The 15,430-nt window shown below is 50.0% G+C and overlaps 1 protein-coding gene across 1 annotated transcript in view; it reads left to right on the top strand.

The window, feature by feature from the left end:
- The window catches only part of ZSWIM4 (zinc finger SWIM-type containing 4), a 102,826-nt gene that overhangs the window by 50,330 nt on the left and 37,066 nt on the right, over window positions 1-15,430 (top strand). Inside the window, 3 exon segments of the mRNA XM_060252672.1 lie at window positions 4,302-4,658; window positions 8,345-8,493; window positions 12,819-12,969. Of these exon segments, the coding sequence (XP_060108655.1) occupies window positions 4,302-4,658; window positions 8,345-8,493; window positions 12,819-12,969 (657 nt within the window).

Below are 15,430 nucleotides of genomic sequence, written 5' to 3'. Positions count from 1 at the left end.
AACCTGGGACCTTCTGCATGCCAAGCAGAGGCTCTGCCACTGAGCCAGGGTCTCAGGTCAGGGTCTTTCCCATCCCCTCCTGCCTGGTCCTTTTAACTGGAGATGCTGGGGATTGAACCTGGGACCTTTCGCCTGCCAAGGAGAGCCTCTTTGTCTGAGCCACAGCCCCTCTCTTGTGTTGCGGATCTGGTGATTGTGTTAAAAGCGCACTGTGCAGACCGGAGGGAAGGCATCAAACCGATTAAAGTGATCCCTGATGCTCTGTAGAAATAAAACCCCCATCAGCTCCTTTCCTCCCCGAGCCACATGTTTGCATTTGCAACTTCCTGCCCCGGGCTGTGTGAGAAATCCAGATGACTTAGCAGAACTCCACGTTCGCTATTCAGCCCAGTAGTTAGACACAGGGCCGGGCCGGGCTCGCGTTTCCCTCCGGAAGTTCCTTCTTCTATTTATGGCAGCCACCGCACACGTCGTTGGCAGCTTGCCCTACTCGAGAGGTAGGAGCAGGTCACAGGGCGTGGGCCTCCGCCTTGGCAGTTGGTGAGTCACCCCCAGGTCCGTGTTTGCCGGGGTGGCAGCCATAACAGGGGATCCCTTCTTTGTCATCGGCCGTGACGTACCTGGGGAGCGGCGCGGCTGTGGGCCGACCGGTTTGGTCTGAACACCCACGTTCGCCACATGTGACTTGCTCGCTCGGCCGATGAGGCCTTTCGCTCGGCCCTGGGCCGGCTGTTTGCCTGTTGGCATCTACCTCCCATGCCAGGAACGTGAAGCCGAAGGGCAAGCTTGGGCTACGCTTCCCAAGGTGGGGTGTGAGTGAAGAAGAAGATGACGTTGGATTTATATTCCGCCCTCCACCCTGAATCAGAGTCTCAGAGCGGCTCACAATCTCTTTTATCTCCCCCCCCCCCACAAACACTCTGTGAGGTGGGTGGGGCTGAGAGAGCTCGGACAGAAGCTGCCCTTTCAAGGACAGAGTCTCAGAGCAGCCTACAATCTCCTTTCCCTTCCTCCCCCACAACAAACACCGTGTGAGGTGGATGGGGCTGAGAAAGCTCGGACAGAAGCTGCCCTTTCAAGGACAGAGTCTCAGAGCAGCCTACAATCTCCTTTCCCTTCCTCCCCCACAACAGACACTCTGTGAGGTGGGTGGGACTGAGAGAGCTCTACCAGAAGTTGCCCTTTCAAGGACAGAGTCTCAGAGTGGCCTACGATCTCCTTTATCTTCCTCCCCCACAACAAACACCCTGTGAGGTGGGTGGGGCTGAGAGAGCTCAGACAGAAGCTGCTCTTTCATGGACAACTCCTACAAGAGCTATGGCTGACCCAAGGCCATTCCAGCAGCTACAGGTGGAGGAGTGGGCAATTAAGAGCCAGTTTGGTGTAGTGGTTAAGCGTGCGGACTCTTATATGGGAGAATGGGGTTTGATTCCCCACTCCTCCACTTGCAGGTGCTGGAATGGCCACGGGTTAGCCATAGTTCTTGCAGAGCTGTCCTTGAAAGGGCAGCTGCTGTGAGAGCTCTCTCAACCCCATCCACCTCACAGGGTGTCTGTTGTGGGGGGAGGAAGATAAAGAAGACTGTGAGCCACTCTGAGATTCAGAGTGGAGGGCAGGATATAATTCCAGTATCTTCTTCTTCAAACCCGGTTCTCCCAGGTAAGAGTCCATACACTTAACCACTACACCAAAGTGGGGAGTTTCACCTGCTCTAAGCAGGCTCACGTGCACTTAGTGCCAAACAGCACCGAAAGGAAAATGAGCACTGTTCAGCCCGTTATCCTGTACCCAAACTGAGCAGATTGCATCAGCAGGCTTTGGTTTGCTTGAGCTAGTCATGGGGTATGTGTGAGTATACGTGTATGTTTGCATGTACATGTGTGTGAGTGATGGTACCAACTCCTTACCCCCATGACCCCTGAGAACTTCATTCAGCGGTTTCTTTGCCTTCTGACATTTCACCAAGTGCTGCCCACTCCCTCACATGCCTGTCTTTGTACATATGAAACAGACCGTTGCTTCTTCAATATTGACTCCTCTGACTGTGGGAGGGCTGTAGCTCAGTGGAAGAGCCTTTGCTCGGCAGGCAGAAGGTCCCAGGTTCAATCCCTGGAATTTCCAGTTAAAAGGACCAGGTGCTGGGAAAGACCTTGACCTGAGACCCTGGCTCAGTGGCAGAGCCTCTGCTTGGCATGCAGAAGGTCCCAGGTTCAATCCCCGGCATCTCCAGTTGAAAGGACCAGGCAGGAGGGGATGGGAAAGACCTTGACCTGAGACCCTGGCTCAGCCAGAGCTCTCTTATCTGAGACAACCGGGTTTGATTCCCCACTCCTCCACTTGCACCTGCTAGCATGGCCTTGGGTCAGCCATAGCTCTCGCTGGAGTTGTCCTTGAAAGGGCAGCTTTTGGGAGAGGTCTCTCGGCCCCACCCACCTCACAGGGTGTCTGTTTTTGGGTGGTGGGGGGTGGGAAGGTTAAGGCGACTGTGACCGCTCTGAGATTCAGAGTATAGGGTGGGATATAAATCCAATATCATCTTTATTATTTACTGTTGTCAGTGTTACAAAGTGAGATCTAGGTACTCTGATAGTCCTGCCTGTTCTGGCTGCATGAGACTCTTTCTGTCCAAATACATTTTTAAACGATAAAGCTTGCTTTCTTATTTCAGCTTCTGCTTTTCCTTCCTCTCGACCACAAAAAATTGAAATTAAGCACCCTCGTGCATCGCTTGAGAGAGAGCTGCGGTCGTTTGTAGCTCTCTCTCAAGCGTTGTGGAAATGTGTTGTTTGGCTTGTAGAAGAGTTGTGCATTTAGCATTCTAAAGTCCATAAACATTGCTGTCATCTTTGAACCTTAAATAGGTTATAAACGATACATTTTATGTGCTTAAAGCAGCAAAGTGATTTTAGGTTTGCGAGGAAAGTATGTATTGCATAGGTTTCAGTTTTTATTTGTTCGCTTCTTGTGTGCCCCACGTTTCTTCCCAGCTGGGACACAAAGCAGTTTACACCATTATCTACTCCTCTGTTTTGTCCTCACAACAACCGTGAGGTAGGTTAGTCTGCGAGCACATGGCTGGCCCAAAGTCCCCCAATGGCAGCTGGTGTCCAGGGAACTTAGTCTAAGGGAGTTTCCCAGCAACGAAAGACACCCCTCCCCACCAGGTCCTCTGGAGTTGAACAAAGCAGGAGTCGTGGCACCTTTAAGACCAACCAAGCTTTATTGAGAACGTAATCTTTCGTGTGCTCTCTGAGCACACTTCATCAGACAAGGGGATCAGGTGTACATGCAGTTCGTTGATTGGCTGGAATACATGCCGTTTGTCGATTAAGAGGGCAAGCTAACTGATCCCATGGTTACATAAAACAGCGTGGCTTGGCCATTTGGTCTGGATAGCCATAAAAGGGAATAAAGTTCCCTGCCAAATGGTGTTTCTGCACATCTAGGTGAGTCACAAGAGGACATGTCTATCCTAGTTGTAGTCCACCCAGTCTACTTATCAACACTGATCTATACGTTATATACATCATTCTAGTCCGCCATTAGAAAACAAGAATACATAACATGAAAATGGGTTCAGTATATGTCCGGGGTGGCCAACAGTAGCTCTCCAGATTTTTTTTTTTTTTGCCTACAACTCCCATCAGCCCCAGCCATTGGCCATGCTGGCCGGGGCTGATGGGAGTTGTAGGCAAAAAAACATCTGGAGATCTACCGTTGGCCAACCCTGGTATATGTAATGAGATAAATAGCCAATATCCCTTATTTGAGTATGTCAATATAAAACATTATTCCAATACACGATTATAAAAGAGAAATACATTGGAATACTGCGGATGTATAGCTATACTCACCGAGAGTGGGTTTAGCATATGTCTGGGGTGGCCAGCGGTAGCTCTCCAGATGTTTTTTTGCCTACAACTCCCATCAGCCCCAGCCAGCATGGCCAATGGCTGGGGCTGATGGGAGTTGTAGGCAAAAAAAACATCTGGAGAGCTACCGTTGGCCACCCCTGGCATATGTAATGAGAGTTCCTCTGGAGGTCCAGCGACGAGATGTAAGAGGAGTCCTTAACTCCTACCCAACCTTTTGTGGACCCCAGTTTCTGCCGAAGATGCATCCTCGACTGTTTTTCTTCATGAATGATAATGCCGAATGTCCTGGGAATGCCCACACCTTCGTTTTGGCCTCTTAGGCAAGCTGTGCTTGTAGGCCTCCGAGTGAGGTTCCCGGAGCACGCTAGAGGGCAACCATTTTACGTCGTGCTCACCAGCTCTTTCCTTTCCCTCCGCGCCGCGCAGGTTTCCACCTGAGCGGCATCGTGACGGAGCCTCCGGGCCCCGCCGAGCCGGAGCACAGCTACCACGTCTCCATCAGCTTCGACCGCTGCAAGATCACGTCCGTGAGCTGCGCGTGCGACAACCGGGACATCTTCTACTGCGCCCACGTGGTGGCCCTCTCCCTGCACCGCATCCGCCACGCCCGCCAGGTGGAGCTGCGCCTGCCCATCTCGGAGACTTTGTCCCAGATGAACCGGGACCAGCTGCAGAAGTTTGTGCAGTACCTGATCAGCGCCCATCACACGGAAGTGCTGCCGACGGCGCAGAGGCTGGCGGACGAGATTCTGCTGCTCGGGTCCGAGATCAACCGGGTGCACGGTATGGGCTGCTCGGCGGCGCGGGCGGGAGGGTGGGGAGCGGCTGCGGGTGAGGCTTAGGCAGTTGGTACCCTTTGCGCACCCCTGTTTCTCCCTTTCCTGCAGAGGTATCGAGGGGAATAATAATAACCATATGGCAGTGTGCGTAGTACAGTCAGGAGATGCTAAGATTGTCTGGCAGCCAGAAGTGAAGAATGTAAGAACATAAGAGAACATAAGAACATAAGAGAAGCCGTGTTGGATCAGGCCAGTGGCCCATCCAGTCCAACACTCTGTATCACATAAGAACATAAGAGAAGCCCTGTTGGATCAGGCCAGTGGCCCATCCAGTCCAACACTCTGTCACATAAGCACATAAGAGAAGCCCTGTTGGATCAGGCCAGTGGCCCATCCAGTCCAACACTCTGTGTCACATAAGAACATAAGAGAAGCCCTGTTGGATCAGGCCAGTGGCCCCTCCAGTTCAACACTCTGCGTCACACAGTGGCCAAAAAACCCAGGCACCATGAGGAGGTCTATCAGTGGGGCCAGGACACTAGAAGCCCTCTCACTGTGCCCCCTCCCGAGCACCAAGAATGCAGAGCATCCCTGCCCTAGGCATAAGAACATAAGAGAAGCCATGTTGGATCAGGCCAACGGCCCATCCAGTCCAACACTCTTGTGTCACACAGTGGCCAAAAAAACCAGGTGCCATCAGGAGGTCCCATCAGTGGGGCCAGGACACTAGAAGCCCTCTCACTGTGCCCCCTCCCAAGCACCAAGAAGACAGAGCATCCCTGCCCCAGGCATAAGAACATAAGAGAAGCCATGTTGGATCAGGCCAATGGCCCATCCAGTCCAACAGCCTGTGTCACACAGTGGCCAAAAAACCCAGGTGCCATCAGGAGGTCCATCAGTGGGGCCAGGACACTAGAAGCCCTCACCGTGTTCCTGTCAATACTTCATTTCTTCCCAAAGTCAATAAACCTGTCCTATTCAGGTTGATTATTGCCCAACAGTAAAAATATGCAAGGAAATAATAATAATCATTGAGACATACATACAAGCCGGCTTGGTGTAGTGGTTAAGTGTGCGGACTCTTATCTGGGAGAACCGGGTTTGATTCCCCACTCCTCCACTTGCAGCTGCTGGAATGGCCTTGGGTCAGCCATAGCTCTGGCAGAGGTTGTCCTTGAAAGGGCAGCTGCTGTGAGAGCCCTCTCCAGCCCCACCCACCTCACAGGGTGACTGTTGTGTGGGAGGAAGGGAAAGGAGATTGTGAGCCGCTCTGAGACTCTTCGGAGCGGAGGGCGGGATATAAATCCAATATCTTCATCTACCTCACAGGGTGTCTGTTGTGGGGGAGGAAGGTAAAGGAGATTGTGAGCCGCTCTGAGACTCTTCGGAGTAGAGGGCGGGATATAAATCCAATATCTTCTTCTTATCTTCTATAAGTAGAGCAAAGGCATATTTGTTTAGGGTTTAAACAGCACAGATCTTCCTTTCTAACTTTGCTGAGAATTCTCACCCTCAGTTAGTGCCAATACTGGGGAAGGGGGAAATAAACTAAAGGGGATAAGATGGGATGGGGTGATCTTGTGGTCCCAGGTCCTAAGGACGCCCGACTGGTTTCAACGAGGGCCAGGGCCTTTTCGGTTGGGGCCCCTACCTGGCGGAATGAGCTCCCGCTGGAGATCCGGGCCCTGCGGCACTTATCCAAGTTCCGCAGGGCCTGTAAGACGGAGCTCTCCCACCAGGCTTTTAATTGATCCAGCGGGCGTCCTCTGAAGTCATCGCTTCCCCCCAGCACCTTACTAGCTGGGTGCGCAAGTTATGCCGAATGCTTCCAGCCTATATGTGGTGTAGCCAGTGTGATGTAGTGGTGAAGTACGTGGACTCTTATCTGGGAGAACCAGGTTTGATTCTCCACTCCTCCACCTGCAGCTGCTGGAATGGCTTTGAGTCAGCCATAGCTCTCGCAGAGCTGTCCTTGAAAGGGCAGCTTCTGTCAGAGCTCTCTCAGGCCCACCTACCTCACAGGATGTTTGTTGTGGGGGAGGAAGGGAAGGTGATTGTAAGAGAGCCAGGTTTGTTGTAGTGGTGAAGGCATAGACTCTTATCTGGAGAACCAGGTTCTGATTCCCTTCTCCTCCACTTGCAGCTGCTGGAATGGCCTCGGGTCAGCCATAGCTCTCGCAGAGCTGTCCTTGAAAGAGCAGCTTCTGGGAGAGCTCTCTCAGCCCCACCTACTTCACAGGGTTTCTGTTATGTGTGTGTCTGTGGGGAGAAGGTAAAGGAGATTGTGACCGCTCTGAGATTTGGAGCGGAGGGTGGGATATAAATCCAGTTTCTTCTTCTTCTTTATGACTTTTTAGGCAAGGACGTGGATCTGGTTTTTTGATCTAACCTGATAACTCTGTAATTATGATATTGCTTTGTTTGGTTGTGGTTTATTTAATGTTGCTGTAAAGTTTTGAACGTTGTAAGCCGTCCTGAACCCACTTGCTGGATAGGACAGGATATAAATAGAAAAATTAAATGAAATTGAATTGAATTAAGAGTGAAGCTTATAAGTTACTTTTAAAATGGTCTACAGGAGATGAAGTAGTGAAATCTCAAATGATTAAATGGGCAATAAATGTAAATAAAGAAATACAGATGGATACATGGGAATATTTATGGAAGAACTCTATGAAACTTTCAACATGTCAGATTATTAAAGAGAACTGTTTTAAAATGATGTATAGATGGTATATGACTCCTAAAAAATTGGCAAAGATGAATAACAAGATGCCAGACAGATGTTGGAAGTGTAAAAAACATGAAGGTTCTTTCTACCATATGTGGTGGACTTGTGAAAGAGTGAAAAAGTATTGGCAGATGATCCAACAAGAAATTTCTAGGATCTTGGGATATGAATTCAAGAAAGCTGCAGAAACTTTTCTGTTGGGAATACAAATGGAAAAATTTCCAAAAGAAGATAGAACTATAATTTGGTACTTGCTTTCAGCTGCTAGGACACTATATGCGCAGAATGGAAGCATATATGGAAGCAAGAAAAAAATACCAGAAAAATGGGATTGGATTGTAAAAGTTATGACATGGAGTGAGATGGACAAATTAACAAGAACTTTAAGAGACTATGATTTAGAAGATTTTAAAAGGGAGTGGAAAAAATTTAGAAGTTATGTAGAAGACGAGTGGAAAGTAAAAGGACATTGGACAATTTTTGATAATGATTAAACTTTGGAAGGAAGAAGAATATTAATTTTAGTTCTTAGGAATTAAGGGTACCTTTTAATAGTATTTTGAGTAAATAAGACTGGCGGGGGTCAAGTAACGGGGGGAGGGGTGATTAGAAAGAAGCACATGGGATAGATGAAAAGAAGTTATTAATGGAAATAATTACCATGTGTTATCAATAAAAATTGTTTAAAACAAAAGAGTGAAGCTGGGGAGGGAGGAGCAAGTAAGGCTAAAAAACCCCCCAGAAGCAAGACAGAGGAAGGAAGGAAGGAAGGGAGTGTCAGGGAGGTGGGGAAGAAACAGGGAAAGAGATGGGAAAGGGGATAAGGTGGTGGAGAGGAGGGAAGGGGGATGGCTGTCAGGACTGGTTTTAGTTAATCCTTCAGTTCCCGCAGGGGAAAGCCAGGGTCTGCGTAGGCTCCCTCGTCTTTGGTGACTGATGCTCTGGTTGTCTCGGTTCAGGTGCCCCCGACCCCACAGCCGGGGCTGGTATCGAGGATGCCAACTGCTGGCATCTGGACGAGGAGCAGATCCAGGAACAGGTGAAGCAGCTTCTCTCCAACGGCGGCTACTACGGGGCGAGCAAACAGCTGCAGTCCATGTTCAACAAGGTAAGAAAGGCTCCCTTGGCTGACGCAGGCCTCATTCGGTGGTTCCCTTCGGGATTTATGCTGTTAGCTGGACTCTGCTGTCGTTGTCCCCCGCCTATCCGGAGCAGAGAATCGTCCTTTCCGAGAAAGTCAGTGTGGCTTATTGGTTAGAGCAGGGGGTGGCCAAATTGTGGCTGGGGAGCGTCATGTGGCTCTTTCACACACATTGTGAGGCTCTCCAAGCCCCCACTGCCCCATTGGCCAGTTTGGAGAAGGCATTGCTCTCTTTACATCATTTCTCCAAGCAGCTGACAGCTTAGAGAGGGTATTTAAAGTTGCTTTCTTTCCATCTCCCCTATTTATTTCCTCCCTTTCTTTCTTTCTTTCTTTCTTTCTTTCTTTCTTTCTTTCTTTCTTTCTTTCTTTCTTTCTTTCTTTCTTTCTTTCTTTCTTTCTTTCTTTCTTTCTTTCTTTCTCTCTCTCTCTCTCTCTCTCTCTCTCTCCCTCCCTCCCTCCCTCCCTCCCTCCCTCCTCCCTCCCTTCTGCCTGCCTGCTTTCTTTCTTTCCTTCCTGCCCTCCTGCCTCCTTCCTTCCTTCCTTCCTTCCTTCCTTCCTTCCTTCCTTCCTTCCTTCCTTCCTTCCTTCCTTCCTTCCTTCCTTCCTTTCTTTCTTTCTTTCTTTCTTTCTTTCTTTCTCTCTCTCTCTCTCTCTCCCTCCCTTCCTTCCTTCCTTCCTTCCTTCCTTCCTTCCTTCTCCTCCTCCCTCCCTCCCTCCTTTTTTTACTCCCATCTCTCTTTCTTTCTTTCTTTCTTTCTTTCTTTCTTTCTTTCTTTCTTTCTTTCTTTCTTTCTTTCTTTCTTTCTTTCTTTCTTTCTTTCTTTCTTTCTTTCTCTCTCTCTTTCTCTCTTTCTCTCTTTCTCTCTTTTTCTCTTTTTCTCTTTTTCTCTTTTTCTCTTTCTTTCTCTTTTTCTCTTTCTTTCTTTCGCTTTCTTTCTCTTTCTTTCTTTCTTTCTTTCTTTCTTTCTTTCTTTCTTTCTTTCTTTCTTTCTTTCTTTCTTTCTTTCTTTCTTTCTTTCTTTCTTTCTTTCTTTCTTTCTCCCTTCCTTCCTTCCTTCCTTCCTTCCTTCCTTCCTTCCTTCCTTCCTTCCTTCCTTCCTTCCTTCCTTCCTTCCTTCCTTCCTTCCTTCCTTCCTTCTCCTTCTCCTCCTCCCTCCCTCCTTTTTTTACTCCCATCTCTCTCTCTCTCTCTCTCTCTCTCTTTCTTTCTTTCTTTCTTTCTTTCTTTCTTTCTTTCTTTCTTTCTTTCTTTCTTTCTTTCTTTTTTCTTTCTTTCTCTCTCTCTCCCTTCCTTCCTTCCTTCCTTCCTTCCTTCCTTCCTTCCTTCCTTCCTTCCTTCCTTCCTTCCTTCCTTCCTTCCTTCCTTTCTTCCTTCCTTCTCCTCCTCCTCCTCCCTCCCTCCTTTTTTTACTCCCATCTCTTTCTTTCTTTCTTTCTTTCTTTCTTTCTTTCTTTCTTTCTTTCTTTCTTTCTTTCTTTCTTTCTTTCTTTCTTTCTTTCTTTCTTTCTTTTTCTTTCTTTCTTCCTTACTTCCTTTCTTCCTCCCTCCCTCCCTCCCTCCCTCCCTCCCTCCTCTCTCGAACATCTGACATGTATTCTCTGTGGCTCTTACGTTAAGCAAGTGTTGCTTCCCTGGGTTAGAGTGTGGTTAGAGACCCAGGCTGAGGTCTCCCTTCTACCTTGGAAACTTGCTGGGTGACCTTGAGTCAGTCCACTCTCTCAGCCTAACCCTGCCTCACAGGGTCATTGTGAAGACGCAGCAGGGAAAGGGGGAATGCTGTGAGCCGTTTCGGGTCCCCCTTGGGGAGAAAGGGGGCTGGATAAATGAAGTCAGTCAGTCAGTTGATTCCCAGCAGACTCCTCCATTGCCATGCTCACAAAGTCAGCCTCCTGCCTCCCACTAAAACCAGCAAAGTTTAATGCTGGATTTAAGCTTTCATGTCCCTGCACATCTTCAAGGCCAGTACCGTTTAATTCTGGATATAAACTTTTGTGTGCATGCACAAAACTTTGCTAGTCCTTAAAGGTGCCGCTGGACTCAGACTTTGTTCTGTTGCTTGAGACCAACATGGCTACCCACCTGAATCTGTCTACTGGAGCTGAATCCCCACAGTCTAATCTCTCGTTGAGTAAAGACATCTTTCCTTTTGTCCATCCTCAACCTCCTGCCCATCAGCTTCCTGGGATGCTCTTGAATTCTAGCATTTTGGGAGAGGGGGAAAAAAGTCCTCTTTGCCCCTTCTCTTCACTCTGTGCTTCATTTTACGCAGAGGGGGAGTGGATATTCTGTGGCGGTGGTGGGGGTTTTCTCAGCGACTTGTGAGTCTGCAGCTTTGGCAGTAGAAAACAGAGGCTCTCAGTGCTTTCCAGGCATGACTTCTCCTTGTGATGCGGTGGCTAAAAAGGCAAATGCAATTTTGGGCTGTATCGATAGAAGTCTAGTGTCCAGATCACGTGATGTGATGGTGTCGCTTTACTGTGCTCTGGAAGTCTTCACCTGCAGTATTGTGTTCCGTTTTGGCCACCACATTTTAAGAAGGATCTAGACAAGCTGGAACGGGTCCAGAGGAGGGCAACAAAGATGGTGAGGGGTCTGGAGACCAAGTCCTATGAGGAAAGGTTGAAGGAGCTGGGAATGTTTAGCCTGGAGAGGAGGCAGCTGAGAGGTGATAGGATCACCATCTTCGAGGACTTGAAGGGCTTTCCTGTAGAGGATGGGGTGGAATTGTTTTCTGTGGCCCCGGAAGGTAGGACCAGAACCAATGGTTTGAAATTAAATCAAAAGAGTTTCCGGCTCAGCCTCAGAAAGAACTTCTTGACTGTTAAAGCGATTCCTCAGTGGAACATGCTTCCTTGGAGGTGGTGGGCTCTCCTTGGAGGTTTTTCAACAGAGACTAGATGGCCATCTGAAAGCAATGAAGATCCTGTGAATTTAAGGGGAGGTGTTTGTGAGTTTAGAGTGGTTCTCCGTGGAACAGGCTTCCTCCTTGGGAGGTGGTGCATGGGCTTCCTTGGAGGTTTTTCAACAGAGGCTGGATGGCCATCTGACAGCGATGAAGATCCTGTGAATTTAGGGGAGGTGTTTGTGAATTTAGAGCGGTTCCTCAGTGGAACAGGCTTCTTCCTTGAGAGGTGGTGGGCTCTCCTTCCTTGGAGGTTTTTCAACAGAGGCTAGATGGCCATCTGACGGCGATGAAGATCCTGTGAATTTAGGGGGAGGGGTTTGTGAGTTTAGAGCGGTTCCTCAGTGGAACAGGCTTCTTCCTTGAGAGGTGGTGGGCTCTCCTTCCTTGGAGGTTTTTCAACAGAGGCTAGATGGCCATCTGACAGCGATGAAGATCCTGTGAATTTAGGGGAGGTGTTTGTGAGTTTAGAGCGGTTCCTCAGTGGAACAGGCTTCTTCCTCGGGAGGTGGTGGGCTCTCCTTCCTTGGAGGTTTTTCAGCAGAGGCTAGATGGCCATCTGACAGCGATGAAGATCCTGTGAATTTAGGGGGAGGTGTTTGGTGAGTTTAGAGCGGTTCCTCAGTGGAACAGGCTTCCTCTTCGGGAGGTGGTGGGCTCTCCTTCCTTGGAGGTTTTTCAGCAGAGGCTAGATGGCCATCTGACAGCGATGAAGATCCTGTGAATTTAGGGGGAGGTGTTTGTGAGTTTAGAGCGGTTCCTCAGTGGAACAGGCTTCTTCCTTGAGAGGTGGTGGGCTCTCCTTCCTTGGAGGTTTTTCAACAGAGGCTAGATGGCCATCTGACGGCGATGAAGATCCTGTGAATTTAGGGGGAGGGGTTTGTGAGTTTAGAGCGGTTCCTCAGTGGAACAGGCTTCTTCCTTGAGAGGTGGTGGGCTCTCCTTCCTTGGAGGTTTTTCAACAGAGGCTAGATGGCCATCTGACAGCGATGAAGATCCTGTGAATTTAGGGGAGGTGTTTGTGAGTTTAGAGCGGTTCCTCAGTGGAACAGGCTTCTTCCTCGGGAGGTGGTGGGCTCTCCTTCCTTGGAGGTTTTTCAACAGAGGCTAGATGGCCATCTGACAGCGATGAAGATCCTGTGAATTTAGGGGGAGGTGTTTGTGAGTTTAGAGCGGTTCCTCAGTGGAACAGGCTTCCTCTTCGGGAGGTGGTGGGCTCTCCTTCCTTGGAGGTTTTTCAGCAGAGGCCAGATGGCCATCTGACAGAGATGAAGATCCTGTGAATTTAGGGGGAGGTGTTTGTGAGTTTCCTGCATTATTCGGGGGTTGGACTAGATGACCCTGGAGGTCCCTTCCAACTCTAGGATTCTATGATTCCTTCCCCAGGTGCGGGAGATGCTCCGGATGCGCGACTCCAACGGGGCACGAATGCTCATCCTTATGACGGAGCAGTTCCTGCAGGACCCACGCCTGTCCCTGTGGCGGCAGCAGGGAGCCGGCATGACAGACAAGTGCCGGCAGCTCTGGGATGAACTAGGTGAGTATTCCCCTGCAGCGAGGAAGGGCCCTTCGAGTGAGACTGCGGCCAAGGCTGCAAAACAGGGAGCAGAATCCCAGCTGTCCTCCTTTTAAACAGCGAGTTTCTAGCCCTTAGAGAGCCCCGTGGGGCAGAGTGTTAAAGCTGCAGTACTGCAGTCCTAAGCTCTGCTCACGACCTGAGTTCGATCCCCAACTGATTTAAACTTTGTGACAAATCGATTCAGCAGTTTATTTCGAGTGGGCCCACAGAATGGACAGGATAGGATACAATGAGCAATATCTTTTAACTCAGGGGTGGCCAACGGTAGCTCTCCAGAGGTTTTTTGCCTACAAAAGAGGCAAAAAAGAGAGCCAGTTTGGTTTAGTGGTTAAGTGTGCGGATTCTTATCTGGGAGAACCAGGTTTGATTCCCCACTCTTCCACTTGCACCTGCTGGAATGGCCTTGAGTCAGCCAGAGCTCTCTTATCTGAGAGAACCGGGTTTGATTCTCCCCTCCTCCACTTGCACCTGCTGGAATGGCCTTGGGTCAGCCATCGCTCTCTATCTGGGAGAACCGGGTTTGATTCTCCCCTCCTCCACTTGCACCTGCTGGAATGGCCTTGGGTCAACCATAGCTCTGGCAGAGGTTGTCCTTGAAAGGGCAGCTGCTGTCAGAGTTCGCTCAGCCCCACCCACCTCACAGGGTGTCTGTTGTGGGGGAGGGAGATAAAGGAGATTCTGAGCCGCTCGGAGACTCTTGAGTGGAGGGCGGAATATAAACCCAATATCTTCATCTACCTCACAGGGTGTCTGTTGTGGGGGGTGGGAAGGTAGAGGAGATTGTGAGCCGCTCTGAGACTCTTTGGAGTGGAGGGCGGGATATAAACCCAATATCTTCATCTACCTCACAGGGTGTCTGTTGTGGGGGAGGAAGGGAAAGGAGAATGTGAGCCGCTCTGAGACTCTTCGAGTGGAGGGCGGGATATAAATCCAATATCTTCATCTACCTCACAGGGTGTCTGTTGTGGGGGGTGGGGAAGGGAAAGGAGATTGTGAGCCGCTCTGAGACTCTTCGGAGTGGAGGGCGGGATATAAATCCAATATCTTCATCTACCTCACAGGGTGTCTGTTGTGGGGGAGGAAGGGAAAGGAGATTGTGAGCCGCTCTGAGACTCTTCGAAGTGGAGGGCGGATATAAATCCAATATCTTCATCTACCTCACAGGGTGTCTGTTGTGGGGGAGGAAGGGAAAGGAGATCGTGAGCCGCTCTGAGACTCTTCGGAGTGGAGGGCGGGATATAAATCCAATATCTTCATCTACCTCACAGGGTGTCTGTTGTGGGGGTGGGGAAGGGAAAGGAGATTGTGAGCCGCTCGGAGACTCTTCGGAGTGGAGGGCGGGATATAAATCCAATATCTTCATCTACCTCACAGGGTGTCTGTTGTGGGGGGTGGGGAAGGGAAAGGAGATTGTGAGCCGCTCTGAGACTCTTCGGAGTGGAGGGCAGGATATAAATCCAATATCTTCATCTACCTCACAGGGTGTCTGTTGTGGGGGGGGGGAAGGTAAAGGAGATTGTGAGCCGCTCGGAGACTCTTCGGAGTGGAGAGCGGAATATAAATCCAATATCTTCATCTACCTCACAGGGTGTCTGTTGTGGGGGAGGGAGATAAAGGAGATTGTGAGCCGCTCGGAGACTCTTGAGTGGAGAGCGGAATATAAATCCAATGTTGCTGTCTTCTTCTACAACTCCCATCAGCCCCAGCCATTGGCCACGCTGGCTGGGCCGATGGGAGTTGTAGGCAAAAAAAAAAAACATCTGGAGAGCTACCGTTGGCCACCTCCGTCTAACTGATTGGTACCACAGGAACAGAGATGCGGATTACAGGTGTTTTTTGAAATCTGCCCTGCAGGTACAACGATGGCATGGTTTGGAAACGGGCTTGGGTAAATGCTTTCTTAGAGGAGCGTTTGAGAGGTCCCCAAGATAGCGGGAAAAGAATGTATCTTCCTTGAACTGGGATTACCAGGCAGAGAACTTAGATTGATGGATCAGATTGCTGTCACGCCCTTCAGTGGATCTGCCAAGCCCTTCTAGTCCCAGCGCCCCGCACTTTGCTGGCCTGTCGACAGCTCTTTTTGTCGGGGCATCTCGGCAGGATTTCAGCGCAGGGGCCCACCTGTTGAAAGCGTCCGGTTTCTCCTTTGCGCTGCAGGGGCCTTGTGGGTGTGCGTGGTCTTGAGCCCCCACTGCAAGCCGGAAGACCGGGCTCTCTGGCTGCACCTCCTCAAGAAGTGGAACAAGCTGGACGTCTGCCGTTGGAGGAGGGCAACTACTCCTGCGACAGTGCCGGGGTGGGCGCCGCCTTGCAGGCCAACCCGAACCGCAGCCCAGGTAGGGGAAACGGGGGGGGGGTTCCGGCAGCCCTCTTGAGTGGAAGGATCCTGGTGCCGCCTGCCGTTTCTTACCCTCAATCA

Source organism: Heteronotia binoei, chromosome 13 (assembly GCF_032191835.1).
Source record: "Heteronotia binoei isolate CCM8104 ecotype False Entrance Well chromosome 13, APGP_CSIRO_Hbin_v1, whole genome shotgun sequence".
Classification (NCBI taxonomy): Eukaryota; Metazoa; Chordata; class Lepidosauria; order Squamata; family Gekkonidae; genus Heteronotia; species Heteronotia binoei.
This window is presented reverse-complemented; position numbering and strand designations above follow the sequence as displayed.